A 14,676-nucleotide genomic window follows, 5' to 3' on the forward strand; every position below is an offset into this window, starting at 1 on the left:
CGCAGCGCTGATCAGAGAGGACGGCGGAGGACCAAGGCAGACAGCCTGTATCCTACAGAGCTCCTATATCCTACAACCTAACCTCTAGCCATGGCGTCTGAATGCAGTAGCTGCAGTAGCTATTCACTGAGTGATGATTCCTGCATGCAGACACATTGACAGCCCTTAGCCCTGCGGTCCTCACATGGCCGGTGAGACCATTCTATCATTGTCACCATTTACAGGGAAGGAGGTGGAGGCCTGGGCAGGGTGGGGTGGTTGCCCATGATCACATGGCTGGCAGGGGTGACGCTAGACCCTGGATCAGATCCGTCTGACTCCCAAGCTGCCAACCTCTGCATGCACCCCAGCACATGGCGACTGCTTAGTTCTACAGCCGCGGTATTGTTCTTGCTGCCACTACGGCAATGAACTGCCTTTGTGGCTGCTGTCAAGTTGCAGTCATCCCTAGTCCCTGCATGAGCTGCTGCTCTTCCCTGGGCTGCGAAGGTGGCCAGCTTTGGGGAAGGAAGAATACCAGGAAGAGCCTGCCCGTGACCTTGGCTCCATTTGCTTTGGCTTCTCCAAGGTCCTCTGCGCCAGCCGTTATGTGGAAGAGTGGGGGAAACAGGGAAGAAGGGAGGTGAGAGAAGGTGGAGAAGGCTGGAGGGCAAGTACTCCAGGCAGTAAGGCCCACAGACTGGAAGGTCACCCAGTGCAAGTCCCAGCACCAGTCTCATGCTCACTGGGGACCCATGGGCAGCAGAGCTTGGGCCTGTAGCTGCTAGGCCCACCCAGACGTCCCTTCGCTTCCATCCTCTAGAGGTGAGCAAGAGCCCAGCCCCATAGCCGGCGGGCCTGGGACTTGGGTTGAAGCCATCCACAGGCCTGGCAAGGCAGGCCCAGGGAGAGGCTGGATTCCAGAGGGAAGGGCCCTTCCAGCTTCCTGCCTCCAGCTCCCTTGCTGTCTTTGAAACCATGGGGAAAAAGATGAGCCAAGTGGAGCTCAGATCCCAGGGGTTGGAGCAGTCACCTTAATAGCACAGAGTCCAGCAGCAGGCAGTGGAAAAGTCTGGGCAGTCACTATGAGGGGCGCATGGCCAGGAGGCTGACCTGGGCTTTGGGTGGTCAGTGAGTCTGGGTCCAAGCACGCACGGCCCAGGAAGTTCATCCACCCTTGCCCCACTCAGCGTCAAGACTAGGCTGGTGACTGACATCACTGCCTGCCGATGCCATTGAGAACAATTACAGCAGAAACTCAAGTCAGGGGTGCAGGTGGGCCTGAAACAGGAAGACCCAGGTGGGTGAGCCTGTACACGGAACGGGTCCAGACTACCCACACCACCAGCCCAAAGCCCCATCACTCTGCATAAGCTCCTCAGGGCGGCGGCTCCTCCTCCCTATAGCACTGTGCCCAAGAGCCTACACCCCAAAGCCCATCCCATCCTCACAAAACCCTGTGGACCAGCGGGGCCAGAACTGTCAAGGAAACAGACCCAAAGAGAAGACAGGCCTCGCTCAAGGCCCAGCATGACAACGAGCCCCACCTCAAACCTCAAACCCTCAGTGCCAGCCCTCAGAGGCGTGTGGTGGGGGGTCTGCATGTGTTCCAGACAAGGAGATGACAGATGCCTGTGACCCCATGGCCTATGGGCCCCACTGTCAGGAGTGTTGGGGCTTATCTCCAGTGACCCTGTGAGCCATGCTCAGTGCCTGGTGGGCTGCAGGCCAGAAGGGGACCACAGAGTGGACACGCAGGCTCAGGGCAATCACCAGCAACCGTACAACCACAGCTTGGTGCTGCTGTTCCAGAAACAGCTCCACAGTGCTGCACGTGGATCACCCATCCCACTGCCAACAGCCCCGCACAGGCAGGTACTATTATTATCCTCCTTTTATGGAAACTAGTAACTGAGCCAGAAAGGGTGCTGCCTAAATTCAGCAGCAAGCCAGTGAGTAGCAGAGCCAGGACTAGGCCCAGAGGAAGGCTGCACTCTCCCAGGGGAATGTTTCCCCGCTGAGGCCCCAGGCTGAATGTGACACGAGACAGAAGGTAGGAGCCTGGTCTGGCATTCGGCAAAGGAGCCCAGAGCCACAACTGTCACTCACCAGCATGCCTCATCCCCATTTCCCTTCCCGGCCCATCAACCCCACACACCGCTCCCCAGCCCCCTAGCCCCACACAACTCTCCGGCAGCATCCCCGGCCCCACTCTGCTCCAGTAGCATCTGAGGCCAGGGCCCCAGAGACGGCTGTCAGGCTAGGACTGCTATTTCTGTTGCATGTACATTCTTGCTTGGCTGCCTCCTGGATTTTTTAGGGTTTGCTTAATTTTGCTCTGGCCTGATGGCCTCTGTGACTCCGCCAAGTTTCACATTCTGTATGGCTGTGTGTGATCAGTTTGCACACACAGGCTCTGGGCCAGGGGCCCATGAAACTCTTTGCCACACTGGCATCATGAGGCATTTGCCTTGGCAATACGGAGTGGTGGAGTGTGCTGGCAGGTTCCACCCATGATGGAAACCCCTAACCACAGCAGCTGGCTGGAACACAGAGCCACAGTGAGCACCCGAGGGCCAGCGCTCACAGGGCTGACCTATCCTGCTGCTGCCTCCTTTGTGCTGCCCTCTGCCCGGGGTTGCCCAGGCCACTCACCGTGGTTTCGTCTTCGTGGAGCACCTGGTCATAGCCGCTGAGTGCGACACAGAAAATGATGGCCGTGACGTCCTCGAAGCAGTGGATCCACTTCTTGCGTTCAGATCGCTGGCCTCCGACGTCAAACAGCCTGTAGGAGGCAGGGAGCTGGTGGGCGCAGGGTCCAGGCAGGTGAGGGCTGCCTGGGGGTCAAGCTGTGAGCGCGCTGAGAGGCAGAAGATGGGGACTACGGCTCTCAGAGCCTTGCTAGAAGCCCTCACTAGCAGGCCTTGTCACTCCAGGTGCTGAGAGACATCTGGACCACTGCCATCCCCAGGCACTGCCCCCAGAGTCTGTCCTTGGACTGGCTGTGCTCAAGTATCATGACTCAAAGACCTGCCCTTGCATCTGAGGCATTTTACTAAGAGGGCACACCCGAGCTGGCCCCCAGAAAGCGCCTCTCAGAGTCCTCCTCTCAAGGTGTCTTCAGTCTATTCCTTCCTGGGTTTGCTCTGGGCAAACCAGCCTGGGAGGGAGGCAGGCAGAAGGTGTCACCTGTTATATGGATGGCAAAAGTGAGCCACCCACAGGGTTAAGACATGCCCAAGCTGGCGAGAGTCTAGCTGTGGTGGAGCTGGGTCTGGCTGTGGACAAAGCTGGCTCTCTCACCTCTGCCCAGCACAGCCCCTCTCCAGCAGATCACAGCCTGGTCTCTTCTCCCTCTCAAACTCCACCCCCGAGGGGGCACAAAAACTGTGGGAGAGACTGCAGGCAGGTGGGACTTATGTCCTCGAAGTAAAAGGTCAGTCGCCCACCCCAACCCCCAGAGCAAGGAGTCCTGCAGTCTCCTAGATCTGGGAAGCCTGCTGACACACAGCCGGCCAGAGGGGGACAGGGAAGGATTCCTGGTCCAACTGGACAGAATGGAGCAACTGCAGGCAGAGATCATAGTGGGCTTAGAGCAAGGAATGGGTCTGGTTCTCACCCTATCGCTGCCTCCCCTGGATCCCACCTCCTCATCTGAAATGCAGGGGTGTTGACAGATGGCCTTTGTGGCCCCTCCGGAATGCTTATTCTCAGACCCTGCCTGCTGGGCCAGGTTTGGCGAGATCCCCATCCTGTGCTCGCAATGGGGAAGCAGGAGAGACCAAGGAGCCTGGGAAGGCAAGGGAGGCCCCTCAGGGCTGCTCTGCCCAAGGTTTTGATCTTCAGATCTGTGGAGGCCTAGGGGTTCCTGGGCCCAGAGCCTCGGCCCCTCAGTCTGAACAGGAGTGGGCACGGCTGGGCACATGAGAGGCAGGGAATATTAGAACCCAGCTCTCCCAGCAGGGGATCCCTGCCCTCCCCTTCTCTGCTGGCCTCTCTTCCCCACAAGTCGGAGCAAGGGCTCCCAGGCCTCAGTGCATGCAGGTTACTGCAGGTGGGGACACAGCTCTGCAGCAGGTTCCCAGGAGCCAGCTTACCCATCAGGTCCCTGCTCTGAGGCCCCAGAGCCCCTGGGTTCTAGCTGTGCTCTATGCCTGGGGAAAGCTCTGCTCTTTTTAGGCCTCACCTTCCCACATGTACCAGGAGAGGGTGGGTCAGCTCTCTCCACTCCTTCCAGCTCTGGAATTACATGGGTCCTCGGGGTCTCACAGATGTTGCTTAAGCTTACCCAGCCCCCCTCTCAGTGACCTTGGAGGGGCCACCTGGTAGCCTACCTCCTCCTCCTCCTTGGAAGTCACCTCAGGGACAGGCTGCCCCTCCTTTGTTCAAATTCTGCCTGCTCCTCACAGCCCCACTCTGGGAATCTTCTAGGAAGCCTCCCTGCTCACCCCATCCCCTAAACTTGACAGAAACAGACAGGTTCCTTCTGGTATCTAGCTGCCTGCCCCAACCTGCGGGTTCCCTGGGGAGGACGCTGTCTGGGCGCTGCAGACGAGATACGCTAAGAAGCCGGATGTGTCCCGTCATAGCCCTCGCCAGGGTCTGGGGGCCTCCCTGGGCCTCACCTGAAGTGGAGGTTCTTGAATGTGAAGTGGGTTTCTACGATGCCAGTGGTTTTGACCCTGGTTCGGAGGATGTCCTGCTCGGTGGGCTGGTAGTCGGCGGCCCCAATCCGATCCAGGCTGTCCAGGTAGCTGGGGATGGCAACAAACGGGACCATGGACCAAAAGCCTGGGCATTGCTTGGGACTGGCCAGGCCACCCACCTTCAGAGTCCAGTCTTGGCCAGGGCCCTCCAGATTTCCATGTGGAAATGGCACTGCCTCCATCCCTGGCCATGGGGAGTGGGGACAACTGAGGAAGAGGAGCTTACTTTGGCCTCACATTCTCAGAGAGCCTCTCATTCACAGCCAAAAGGCTATGCACACAACTCCAGGGACACTCAGACAAGATCAGGCTTTTACATGAGACTACCATGTTTATAATAATACTGTGTTGTCATTTCTTCGTTTAAAAAATAATAGTGGCCAACAGATAGGTTCTATTCTTTCCATGTGTAACTGTGCTTCATGCTTAATTTCCCTGAGTTAAATGTTCTAAAACTGGGGCTCATTGAAGGTAAGTACCTGGCCTGAGGCCATGACCCGGACACTTGGCCCCAGAGGCCATACTCTTATACTCTCTAGGGCTTCAGAGGCCCTCAAGCCACTCCCTGCCTTTTCCACACTTCCTTCTCACTTACCAAGGGGTCTGTATTCACCTTCCCATTTGACATTCTTGGAGGCTCAGGGCTATACAGCCACACAGTGGCTGGGCTTCCCTGGGACCCAGTCTTTGGAATCAGGGCTCTCTTTCCAGCTACCTCTTGCTGTGGGGACAGACAGGCCTTTGCTCGTCACCTGCCCAGGCCTCAGGCCTAGCACTCAAAGGATGCTGTCTGCAAGGGCTTTGGGTTCATTATGGGTTAAGTTTGAAACTAATGCCAGGATAGCATCTGGGAAACCAGAAAGTGGAGAGCTGGGCCATGCCTGAAGGAAGACTCAGGGATCCACGGAGACTGCCAGGCCACCCCTCCTAGCTGTCAGGATGAACCACATGCAGCCCACAGGCAGAAGCCCTGAGTGTCTGAGCCACAGGATGATGCGGGGTCCCAGGCTGCATTTGCTCCAGGACCTGCTGGGGGCCAGCTAGCTGGCTGGACCTGCGGTCACCACTGCAAGAGAGATGGGCATGCTGACCAGCTCATGGACGTCCACAGCGCTGGGAAGGTGGACACCTTCACCAGTTAGGGTGTTCACTGATAGAACCCAGTGAGAATCCTCGTGAGAATGCCCGCTAAGAAAATAAAACAGAACGGTACATTCCAAGGCTCAGGGAGGTAAGCCTGAAGTCACACTGCGAGAAAACGAACTTGGTAATGGGGAGCAGTGGCTCACTCCTGTAATCCCAGCACTTTGGGAGGTCAAGGCAGGCAGATCATGAGGTCAGAAGTTCAAGACCAGCCTGGCTATCATGGTGAAACCCGGTCTCTACTAAAAATACAAAAATTAGCTGGGCATGGTGGTGGGCGCCTGTAATCCCAGCTACTTGGGAGGCTGAGGCAGGAGAATCACTTCAACCTGGGAGGCAGAGGTTGCAGTGAGTCAAGATCATGCTACTGCACTCCAGTCTGGGTGACAGAGCAAGGCTCCATCTCAGAGAGGAAAAAAAAAGAAAATTAACTTGGCTGGGATTCAGCCCAATTCTGACTGGCTCCAGAACTCATACTCTTAAATTGGACTCCATCAGCATTTTAAAACTCGAGAAAAAAAATTTGAACAGGACTCCAGGCCTCCTCTCCTGAGCCTGACTGCCCTCTGTAGAAGTCACAGTGTAGGGATGGGGGGTGAGGAAGCCAAGGCTGCAGAGCAGACCTGTACGTGCCCCTGGCCCCACAGCCTCCTCGCCAGCCAGTGGTATCTGGGCAGGCTCTGGCCTCAGCCAGGAGGAGCACTCCCAAGCCTCTGTGCCTGCTCCACCCTGGTGCTCGTGGCCTCTGCTTCCAAGCTGTACTAGACGGCCCCTGCTGTCATCTGCAGCTGGAATCAGCCTGGAAGCCTCTGGTCCTGCTTCTCCTTTCCTAGCCAGGGCAAATCTTTAGATGGGCAACCTGGCCCTTTGGCCTCTCTATGCTGGCCAAGCCTCATGCAAAGGGATGTGGAGGGTGGGGCGAGGTGTGGGAGAGCTGCTTAACGATCCAGTCAAGAAGGCTGTGTAGACTGCCCCGTCCCCAGCACCTGGAACAGTGGGTGCTGACTGTGCTTCTGGGATGGAGCTTGGGGATGGGATGTAGCCACCCCAGCAGGCCTCCCCTGTCACCAATTGCCCCCCGGGTGGGTGGGCAGGAGGCAGCGAGGGAGTCTGGAAAGGGCGGCTGGAGAGGGGGCAGGTGCCGGGAGTGAAAGGAGGTCCCAGGCACTGGGGGACTGACATAAACAACTCACTGGAGAACCGGATTTGAGGAAAACCAATGGCAACCAGGCCCCAGAGCACCTTTTACAGACCCTGGTTGGATATGCCCAGAGTTTCGGGGACCTGCCTCTAGGTGACTATCCAGAGGGGAGAGCCAGCCCTGTTCACAGAGGCCGGAGTGCACCGAGAGCCTGCTCAGGAGCCTGCGCCCTGCTCCCTCCCCTGCAAAGGGCTGCGCAGAGAGGTGCTTGGGGGTTGGGGCATTAGGGTGGCAATGGCACCCTCTGGAAGCACACGCTGTGACAGCCCTGTGAGGCCTCCCCCTCCCTTCCAGCACAACAAATCTACTCCGATCTGCTTTCTCTACTGGGTCCAAGACTTTGTCGGAAGCTGAGGTCTAACTGCTAAGATAGGAAATGTGCCAGATCCTTCCAGCCCCGACCACTTGTGCTTCCCCTGTCCTTCCCACCCTCTCTCAGAGGGAAGACACAGAAGGCCCAGTCATGGTGACAGAAGAGAATGGTAACATCACCAACCTTGGAAGTGGAAAATTTGAAAGAAGGCAGAGACAAGGGTGTGGGGAGGAGAATTTCCTCAGCTTACTTGGTGGGGAGTTGACAAATACTGACTCAAGTTTCTTATTTAAAGTTATAAAGGTAAGCAGCGGAAGAACTAAAAATAATCCTGTAACTAGCAAAAACCCGGAGGTGAAGGTGGAGAGTGGTGGAAGGAAGGAAGGTGAGCTGAGCTCCCTCGATTCTAGAGTGGGTGGCAGTAAATACTATTTTGAGTTGGAGGATCAAGTTTTCTAGATGCCGCTGGGGCAAATAAATGGATATCGGTAAAAGTGGGAGGGGCAGAGCTGGTGGGGGAGGAGGAAGAAGATTCCTTCTCATTTTATATCCCTCTGCATTTGTTTACATTTTTTTTTTTTTGTAAAGGATTCATGTTATACTTAGTGAAATGGGTACAAATGTAAGTGGAGAGCAGGATTTGGTGAGCCACTAGAAGACAGATTGGGGCCAGCTGGCCCTAAGGGCCCTTGAGGGTCCTGCTGGCCCTGGGGAGGAGGAGGCCCTGGACTCTAGGGTAGGGACAGGGAATGGGAGAAGGGAGGAGGGCCTCTCTGGTCCTGCAGGTGGCCAGCTGAAAGTGACTCTCTCCTGCCTGGCTCTGGTCTGTGATTTGTGTGTGCACAGGGAATGATGGACACCGAGCCTCTGGGCTCACTGCCTTGATCACCAAGGTGTCCCTGGGAGCTCATCAGGCGTGGGGCCTAGGTAGCCATCACCTGGGACTCACAGGACTTTGGCATTTGCCCTGTGGACAGTCTAGGTGTGTAGAAATGGGAAGGTGCTCCTGGCCTTGCTCAAGTCCCTAGGTCTGTTAGCTGTCATGTGGCCCATGGAAATGTCCAGGAGTGCACACTGGCCTCAGCCTCTGTCCAGATTGCACAGTCAGGGTTTCTTAATCTTGGCAATATGGAGGTCTGGGGTCATGTAACTTTGTTGTGGGGGCCGTCCTGCACACTGTGGGATGTTTAGCAGCAGCTCTGACCTCTACCTGCTAGATGCTGGGAGCACCATCCTAGCTGTGGCAATCAAAAATGTTTCCAGATGTTGCTGAATGTCCTCTGGGGGTAAAATGGTCCCAGCTGAGAAGACCTGGTGAAAATGGCTGGACTGGATCATGTCAGAGCCTCCTCAGCTAGTGGGATAAAGCGCAGGGGCTCCTTGCAGAAAGCCCCCACTGAATGTATGGTACCAGATTGCAAAAGCGGGTATGTTTCCTGAAAGCCAAGGGGGCAATCCCAGTATCTCCATGACAGAAGACACGTCCCTGAGCGACATGACCCTCCCAGGGCTCTGGAGCCTCCAATTTAGGGGCCAAGGGCACAGACGCAGTCAGGATGTCCTTGGAGATGCCTAGAGTGATGAAGCTGCAGCCGGCGGACCTGTGACCCTGCTGTCATGGAAAAGCCAGGGGTACCTTCTAACAGCCTGGCTTTTACCGCTTCCCACCTCTCCATCTCTTCTTCTTTCTCCCTCTCTCCCCTTCGTTTCTTCCTTCGACTCTCCTATCATGCCCTTATTTAGTTATAACACAGTATTAACGTATACATTTATTACATTAATTAGACTTATGTAATCCTTATTTTTAATTTTAAAGATAGAGGAATGGAATAGCTTATTATCTTCTTTAAAATAAAACAAAATGGCACCATTTATTTTCTGCCTATATGGCTCTTGGTTTGGTTTATATTTATGGGGTCAGGGGCTCCCCATGACAAAACAAAGCTGCTACACTGAAAGCAGTCTTCCTGCAGTGCCAGGCACTCTCCGGACAAGCCAGTGACAAGGTCCCGGCCCTCTGGGAATTTCCACTGTTTGGTTGTCTCTTGTGCCCTCTGCCTTCTCTGGCCTTTTCCTCCTACTGGGGGCAGGAGAGGCCCCTTCTTGTTGCATCCTGACACCTCCCACCTGTGGCAGAACATCTCCCGGCAGGCGTGACCTCAGCCGAGAATCCTCCTTGCTCTGCCAATCCCCATCGCCAGTGCCCCTCCACTCCTGCATCACTGCCTGGCTGCAGGCCGCCTGCCCGCGGGGACACTCACTATTTGGCAGAGTCGTTGAGCTGATACTCCCGGGACCGGTTGAAGCACTCTTGGATTCCTGAGTCGCCCCAAAGCCGCATCATGGCGGAAAGCAGCTCTGCAGAGAAGGGCTCGGTGTCTTCCATCCGACTCACCACATCGCACACCATCTTGGCGTCAGCCTGTGAGGAGAGATGGATGGTGGGCTTTGAGGCTTTGGTGAGGACAGAAGACCCCTGCCAGCCACGGGCTCTCCCCCAGCTGGAACTGTGATGAGGGCCCAGCCAGTTCAGCAGGACCATAGCTCAGCCCACACCCTGCTCCGTGGAGGGCCACGACCTGAGCACGCACAGTAGGGGTTCCTGGGGCCCGTGGGGCCTTCTACCACATGGACGTCCTAAAGCAGGAGCTCCAAGCCGCAGCCAATGGAGCCCCAGAGTTTTCCCAGGCAGTGAAGGGAGAGTGGGCTGGGCTCCATTCCCCACCCTCAACCAGCAGCTCTGCTTTCATCCTGAAAACTCGGTATTTTGTTTGGGGAAAATTAAAAAAAAAAAAATCAGTGTTCTTGGCTGAGTCGTACTTTTCTATACTTCTTACGCAGGGCGGAATGGAGTCCCTAGAACTGGGCTATGTGGGGGAGCAGGCGTTTCGGTGGAGAATTCTGGTTAGCTGAGGGATGGGCCACAGGGGAACTGTGCCTCAGGGCTGGGGGAGGAGAGGGGCTGGTTGCTGAGTTAGTGCAGATGGCAAAAACCCCTCATGCCAACGTTAAATCTCAAGAACTTTGGCCCTGGGATTGCTCAAAGCCAAAAGTCCATTTTATTAATTTCTCTTGATTTGTTTGTGACCTGGGCCTACCTTTTTCTGGGGGCAGGGGAAGCCCCCAAGTCAGGTGAAACAAGCGAAGGGGAAAGGGACAGGTAATAAGTTTGAAGCGCTCTCCTCCTCTGCCTCCTCCTTTCCTCCTTGTCTGAGTGGGTGTAGCTGAATTTGCTTAAGGTGCACACGTGTAGGCTGAGCCTCTTTGGAATTACAGAAAAAGTACTGCATAGTTAACAGGTTTTTTCCCCTTCCCCTTATCCTGGATACCAGAGTGGGGTCGCCTGTTTTCAAAGACTACAATCCCATACATGTAACACCACAACCAGAAGTGTGGTGGTCTTTGAAGATACGTCTCCTGGAGACATCCCGGACCACACCATCACTACCACTTTGCACACAGGAGTATTACTTAGTGTACAAAGGATTTGGTGCACACACTCTGTCCCCAGAACGTCCCCCACTTCAGGATCAAGTGGCAGGAGCTGTGTCACCGGGCCTTTCACCCTTCCTCTGCCCACACCCTTTGCCCTGCACCTCTGTAGCTCCTCCTGCTAAAGGCAAGTTTATTTCCTGTCTGCTTCATGTTGAGTATGGCACAGGACTTGCTGTGGCCCACGGATTGGTGCAGGGGTGGCACTGTGCCAGCTCAAGAGGCCATGTGTATTTCTGCTGGTCCTTGTGGGCCTTGCCATCACCATGAATATGCCCAGGCTCTGTCATTCATCCTGGGAAGAGGACTTGGGGAGCACAGTACAGAGTGGAGCCTGCCCTGGGTCTCTGATGTGCAGCAGAACTAAGTGGCTGGGTTTAGGAGAGGTTTGTTAGATGGCATTGCTGTGGCACAGTTAATACAGCAGTCGCTGTAGTATTACCAACCCCATTTCACACTGGGGAAATTAAGGGCCACAGAGAGGAAGGCACTCACTTAACAACGCAGATGGTGAGTGGCAGGGCTGAGACTCAAGATGAGGAGCCTTCGGACTCCAGGGCCAGCCTCTTTGGTCAGACCCACCTGTGCTAAGAGCACCCTGGACGGCTGACAATGCCTGGTAGAGGTGTCTAGATCACCTCTGAGCTGGCCTTGCCCAGGAAGGTCTGCGCTGCATCTGAGGCAGCCACAGTCTTTAACGTCCAACTTGAAGCAGGTGAGGGCAGAGCAGGTGCTGCCCTGGGCCGCCTTCCTGCCTCTGCCCATGGAGCTCACTGCCTTGGGTCTATAGCTGGCTGTATAGTTTGGGAGTTAGTGCCCAGGACAGACAGGAATGGGCAAATACCCCGCTTCCTTGCCCTCCTAGGGAGGCACTTCTGAGACAAGCTCAACAGTCGGACAGGATCCCCATGGGATGGAGCCCCAGCTGCCAACGTGGCAGGCCACCCATGAGCTCACTTTCATGGCTTCCCTCCCTTCCTGGTGGCTTCCTCACTCCCTCGGTGCTTCCTGAAATGACCCCCCACATAAACTCTTTGTCTTACCCAAATCCTTGTCTCAGGTAAGCTTCTAGAGGAACCTAAACCTCTAGAAGCTGTCTTGAGGACAGCAAACTCCTGTCTCAGCCCAGGCACCAGACATATCCTGTCTGCTCTTCACGTGTCTCTGTGGCTGACAGGACTTTGCTCAGACCACTCTCCTAACCAAAATGCAAGGTGGCCACCAACCAAGTGGCTCCTCTGTCCCTGGCTGAATCCTAGCAGGCCCTGAGAATACCCCTGCCTGGTGACCACTGTCTGCCCGGGGCACCATGCTTCAGGGTGTGCACCAGTTGAGTGGCACTGCGAGATGTCCCAGCGACAAGGAGAGGTGTGACTGGGGGCGCAGGGCTGGGCCAGGAGTGTGCGGGACCCTGAGTCCTGTGGAGTCCAGGCCAGCTTCCAGTCCATGCCAGGCCCTGGGAAACAGATGTGAGATGCCAACGCAAGGAAGAGGGTTGATTAGTGGAGGCGGTGGCTGGTGGGCATGTGACCATGCTGGGCTGTCTGTAGTCTTTCTCTGGGATTTTTCAAAGGGGGAAGCTTAAGAGGATGTGGCCCCAAAGTCACTAGTATCACTAACACAAGTGTCCCCCAACCCATGGAGAAGCTTTTCAGAATAAAGCTACCAGAAAGAAGCAGGGAAGTGTCATGGTATTTAAGGTCCCCAAGGCTGGGTCCCCTTACCCTTCATGTGACCTGGAATGTGAGCCCCATCCCGTTAGTTTCTGCCACTCGCACTCACAGAGACCCTAACTACTACCAGGCCCAAGACAAGATGCTCAGTGCTGGAGGTCGGGGAAGGGAGCTTCTCCAGCTGCCGTCCCCCTGGTTTCAGCCTGCATGAGTCCTGGAGCCCAACAGAGAGACTGAGCCCTCACTGCAGTCTGGAACTGGGATACACCAGGCCCACCATCTCCTCAATTTCAGGGGCTCTCCAGAATTGGGATATTTTATTCATGCATATATTATTATTATTATTATTATTATTATTATTTGAGATGGAATCTCGTTCTTCTGGCCAGGCTAGAGTGCAATGGCATGATCTCAGCTCACTGCAACCTCTGCCTTCCGGGTTCAAGCGATTCTCCTGCTTCAGCCTCCGGAGTAGCTGGGATTACAGGCATGCACCACCATGTCTGGCTATATTTTGTATTTTTAGTAGAGATGGCGGTTTCTCCATGTTAGTCAGGCTGGTCTCGAACTCCCAACCTCAGGTGATCTCCCGGCCTTGGCCTCCCACAGTGCTGGAATTACAGGTGTGAGCCACTGCGCCTGGTTGCATGCAGCGTTATTACTAGACAATTATTCTGCCGCAAACTCCTTTAACTCCCAACCCTCTGATTAAGCTAGAGGAGAGACAGACTGCTCAGCCCATGGCACGTGGCTCCAGAAATGAGTGGGAGGTACTGAAAGTCTGCAGATGTCCTTTGGGGTGGGAGAGACACAAAGAAAATGAGGTCAGCATCTGGAAGTTTTGTGGCCAACAAAAGGTCTATACAAAAGAAGTGTGGGGCCAAAGCCTTCAGTGGAGACTCTTCCAGAATTGAGCTGTCTGGCTAAGGTGCTATTTACATGTCAGAGCCTGTCCACTGCAGAAGGGCGGTGAGAAAGTTCTGGCAGCTGTGCCCCCCTCCCCACTGCCTGTCCTGGGAAGGAAGCTACAATGGTGTGGAGGCTGGAAGGCCAAGTCCCTATGCTGACCTGATCCAGCTCCCGAGGGTCAGTATCCCCAACACCCCAGCCCTTGGAGTCTGGCTTCACCCTCACCGGCAGCAGTGACCCGGAAAGCTGGCCTTGGGGCCTGGGCTTTGGGTGTCCCAGGCAGGCAGGGATGACTCAGGGCAGCAGCTGTGGGTGAGCAGGGGTGGCGCCTCCACCTGGGGCTAAAAACAGCACGAGGCCTATGAGTCAGGGACCTGCAGCGATCCTGCTCCCCGTGCCTGGCTGACCTCGGGCAATCTTGGGGTACTTTCCTGTCTGAGGAATGTGGGTGGTGGACCTGGCCAGAGTTTTCCAAACTTCCTTTTTGGGCCCCACCTTCACGGTTTCTGCAGATCTGTGGAGCACCTGAGTCAGAACAAGTCAGGACCTGAGAGCAGGGTGGGGGTCGCCTGTAAGGCACGACCTCCCCTGGACCTGAGGATCACACACTAATGTGGGGGCCCTAGGGCCACAACATACTTTGCAGGAGGACACTCAAGAGGGTGCAACTTACAAACCGAGGCCACAAAGCTACTGTGCTCCCACGTTTGTTCTTCCATGCATGGCCTGGAATTTAATGGGTCCCACTTCAGCAGGATGCATTCTACAGCGTAGGGACAGCTGGGCTAGATGATTTCCTGGAATTCTCTAGCAGACAGCCCAGGGGTCTAGGCCTTCCTGTGCAGGACAGGGAGGGGTCCTGTGCTGGCAGCAACACCCCCTGGCCCCCTGCCCTTTCCACTCTCTCCTGTCTTCCCTATTGGCTCAACTGCTGAAACTCAAAGACTGGGAGACCTGCTTGATTTCACTGCCTCCTTCACATGCCCAGTGTCCTGTGGTTCTTTCAAATCTGCTTTCAGTGTTCACTCCTCCCCATCTCCTCCCCCACTTCTGAGTCCAGGCCTCCATGGTTCCCTCCCAAGGGTTCCCTGCCTGGGTCCTTCTCTTCAGCCTGTTCCTCACACAGCAGGAGACCATTAGTTTCCTCTTAATGTCAATTCTCCCCTTCTTTACAAAGAGAATCCAGAAATTTTTAGTTGGGCAGACTGATATCCAACTAAAAGGCTGTATTTTTTTTTTTTTTTTTTTTTTTTTTTTTTT

At 55.3% G+C, this 14,676-nt stretch overlaps 1 protein-coding gene across 2 annotated transcripts in view; it reads right to left on the reverse strand.

Annotated features, from left to right (window-relative positions):
* Positions 1-14,676, reverse strand: part of GNAO1 (G protein subunit alpha o1) — a 168,597-nt gene that overhangs the window by 19,388 nt on the left and 134,533 nt on the right. For both annotated transcript variants that reach the window (XM_017502699.2, XM_017502700.2), the window contains exons 4-6: positions 9,604-9,764; positions 4,605-4,733; positions 2,635-2,764 (exon numbers count right to left, since the gene is read on the reverse strand). In XM_017502699.2, coding sequence (XP_017358188.1) covers positions 2,635-2,764; positions 4,605-4,733; positions 9,604-9,764 — 420 coding nt within the window. The remainder of the gene's footprint in view (positions 1-2,634; positions 2,765-4,604; positions 4,734-9,603; positions 9,765-14,676) is intronic.

Source organism: Cebus imitator, unplaced genomic scaffold, assembly GCF_001604975.1.
Source record: "Cebus imitator isolate Cc_AM_T3 unplaced genomic scaffold, Cebus_imitator-1.0 Scaffold297, whole genome shotgun sequence".
Lineage (NCBI taxonomy): Eukaryota > Metazoa > Chordata > Mammalia > Primates > Cebidae > Cebus > Cebus imitator.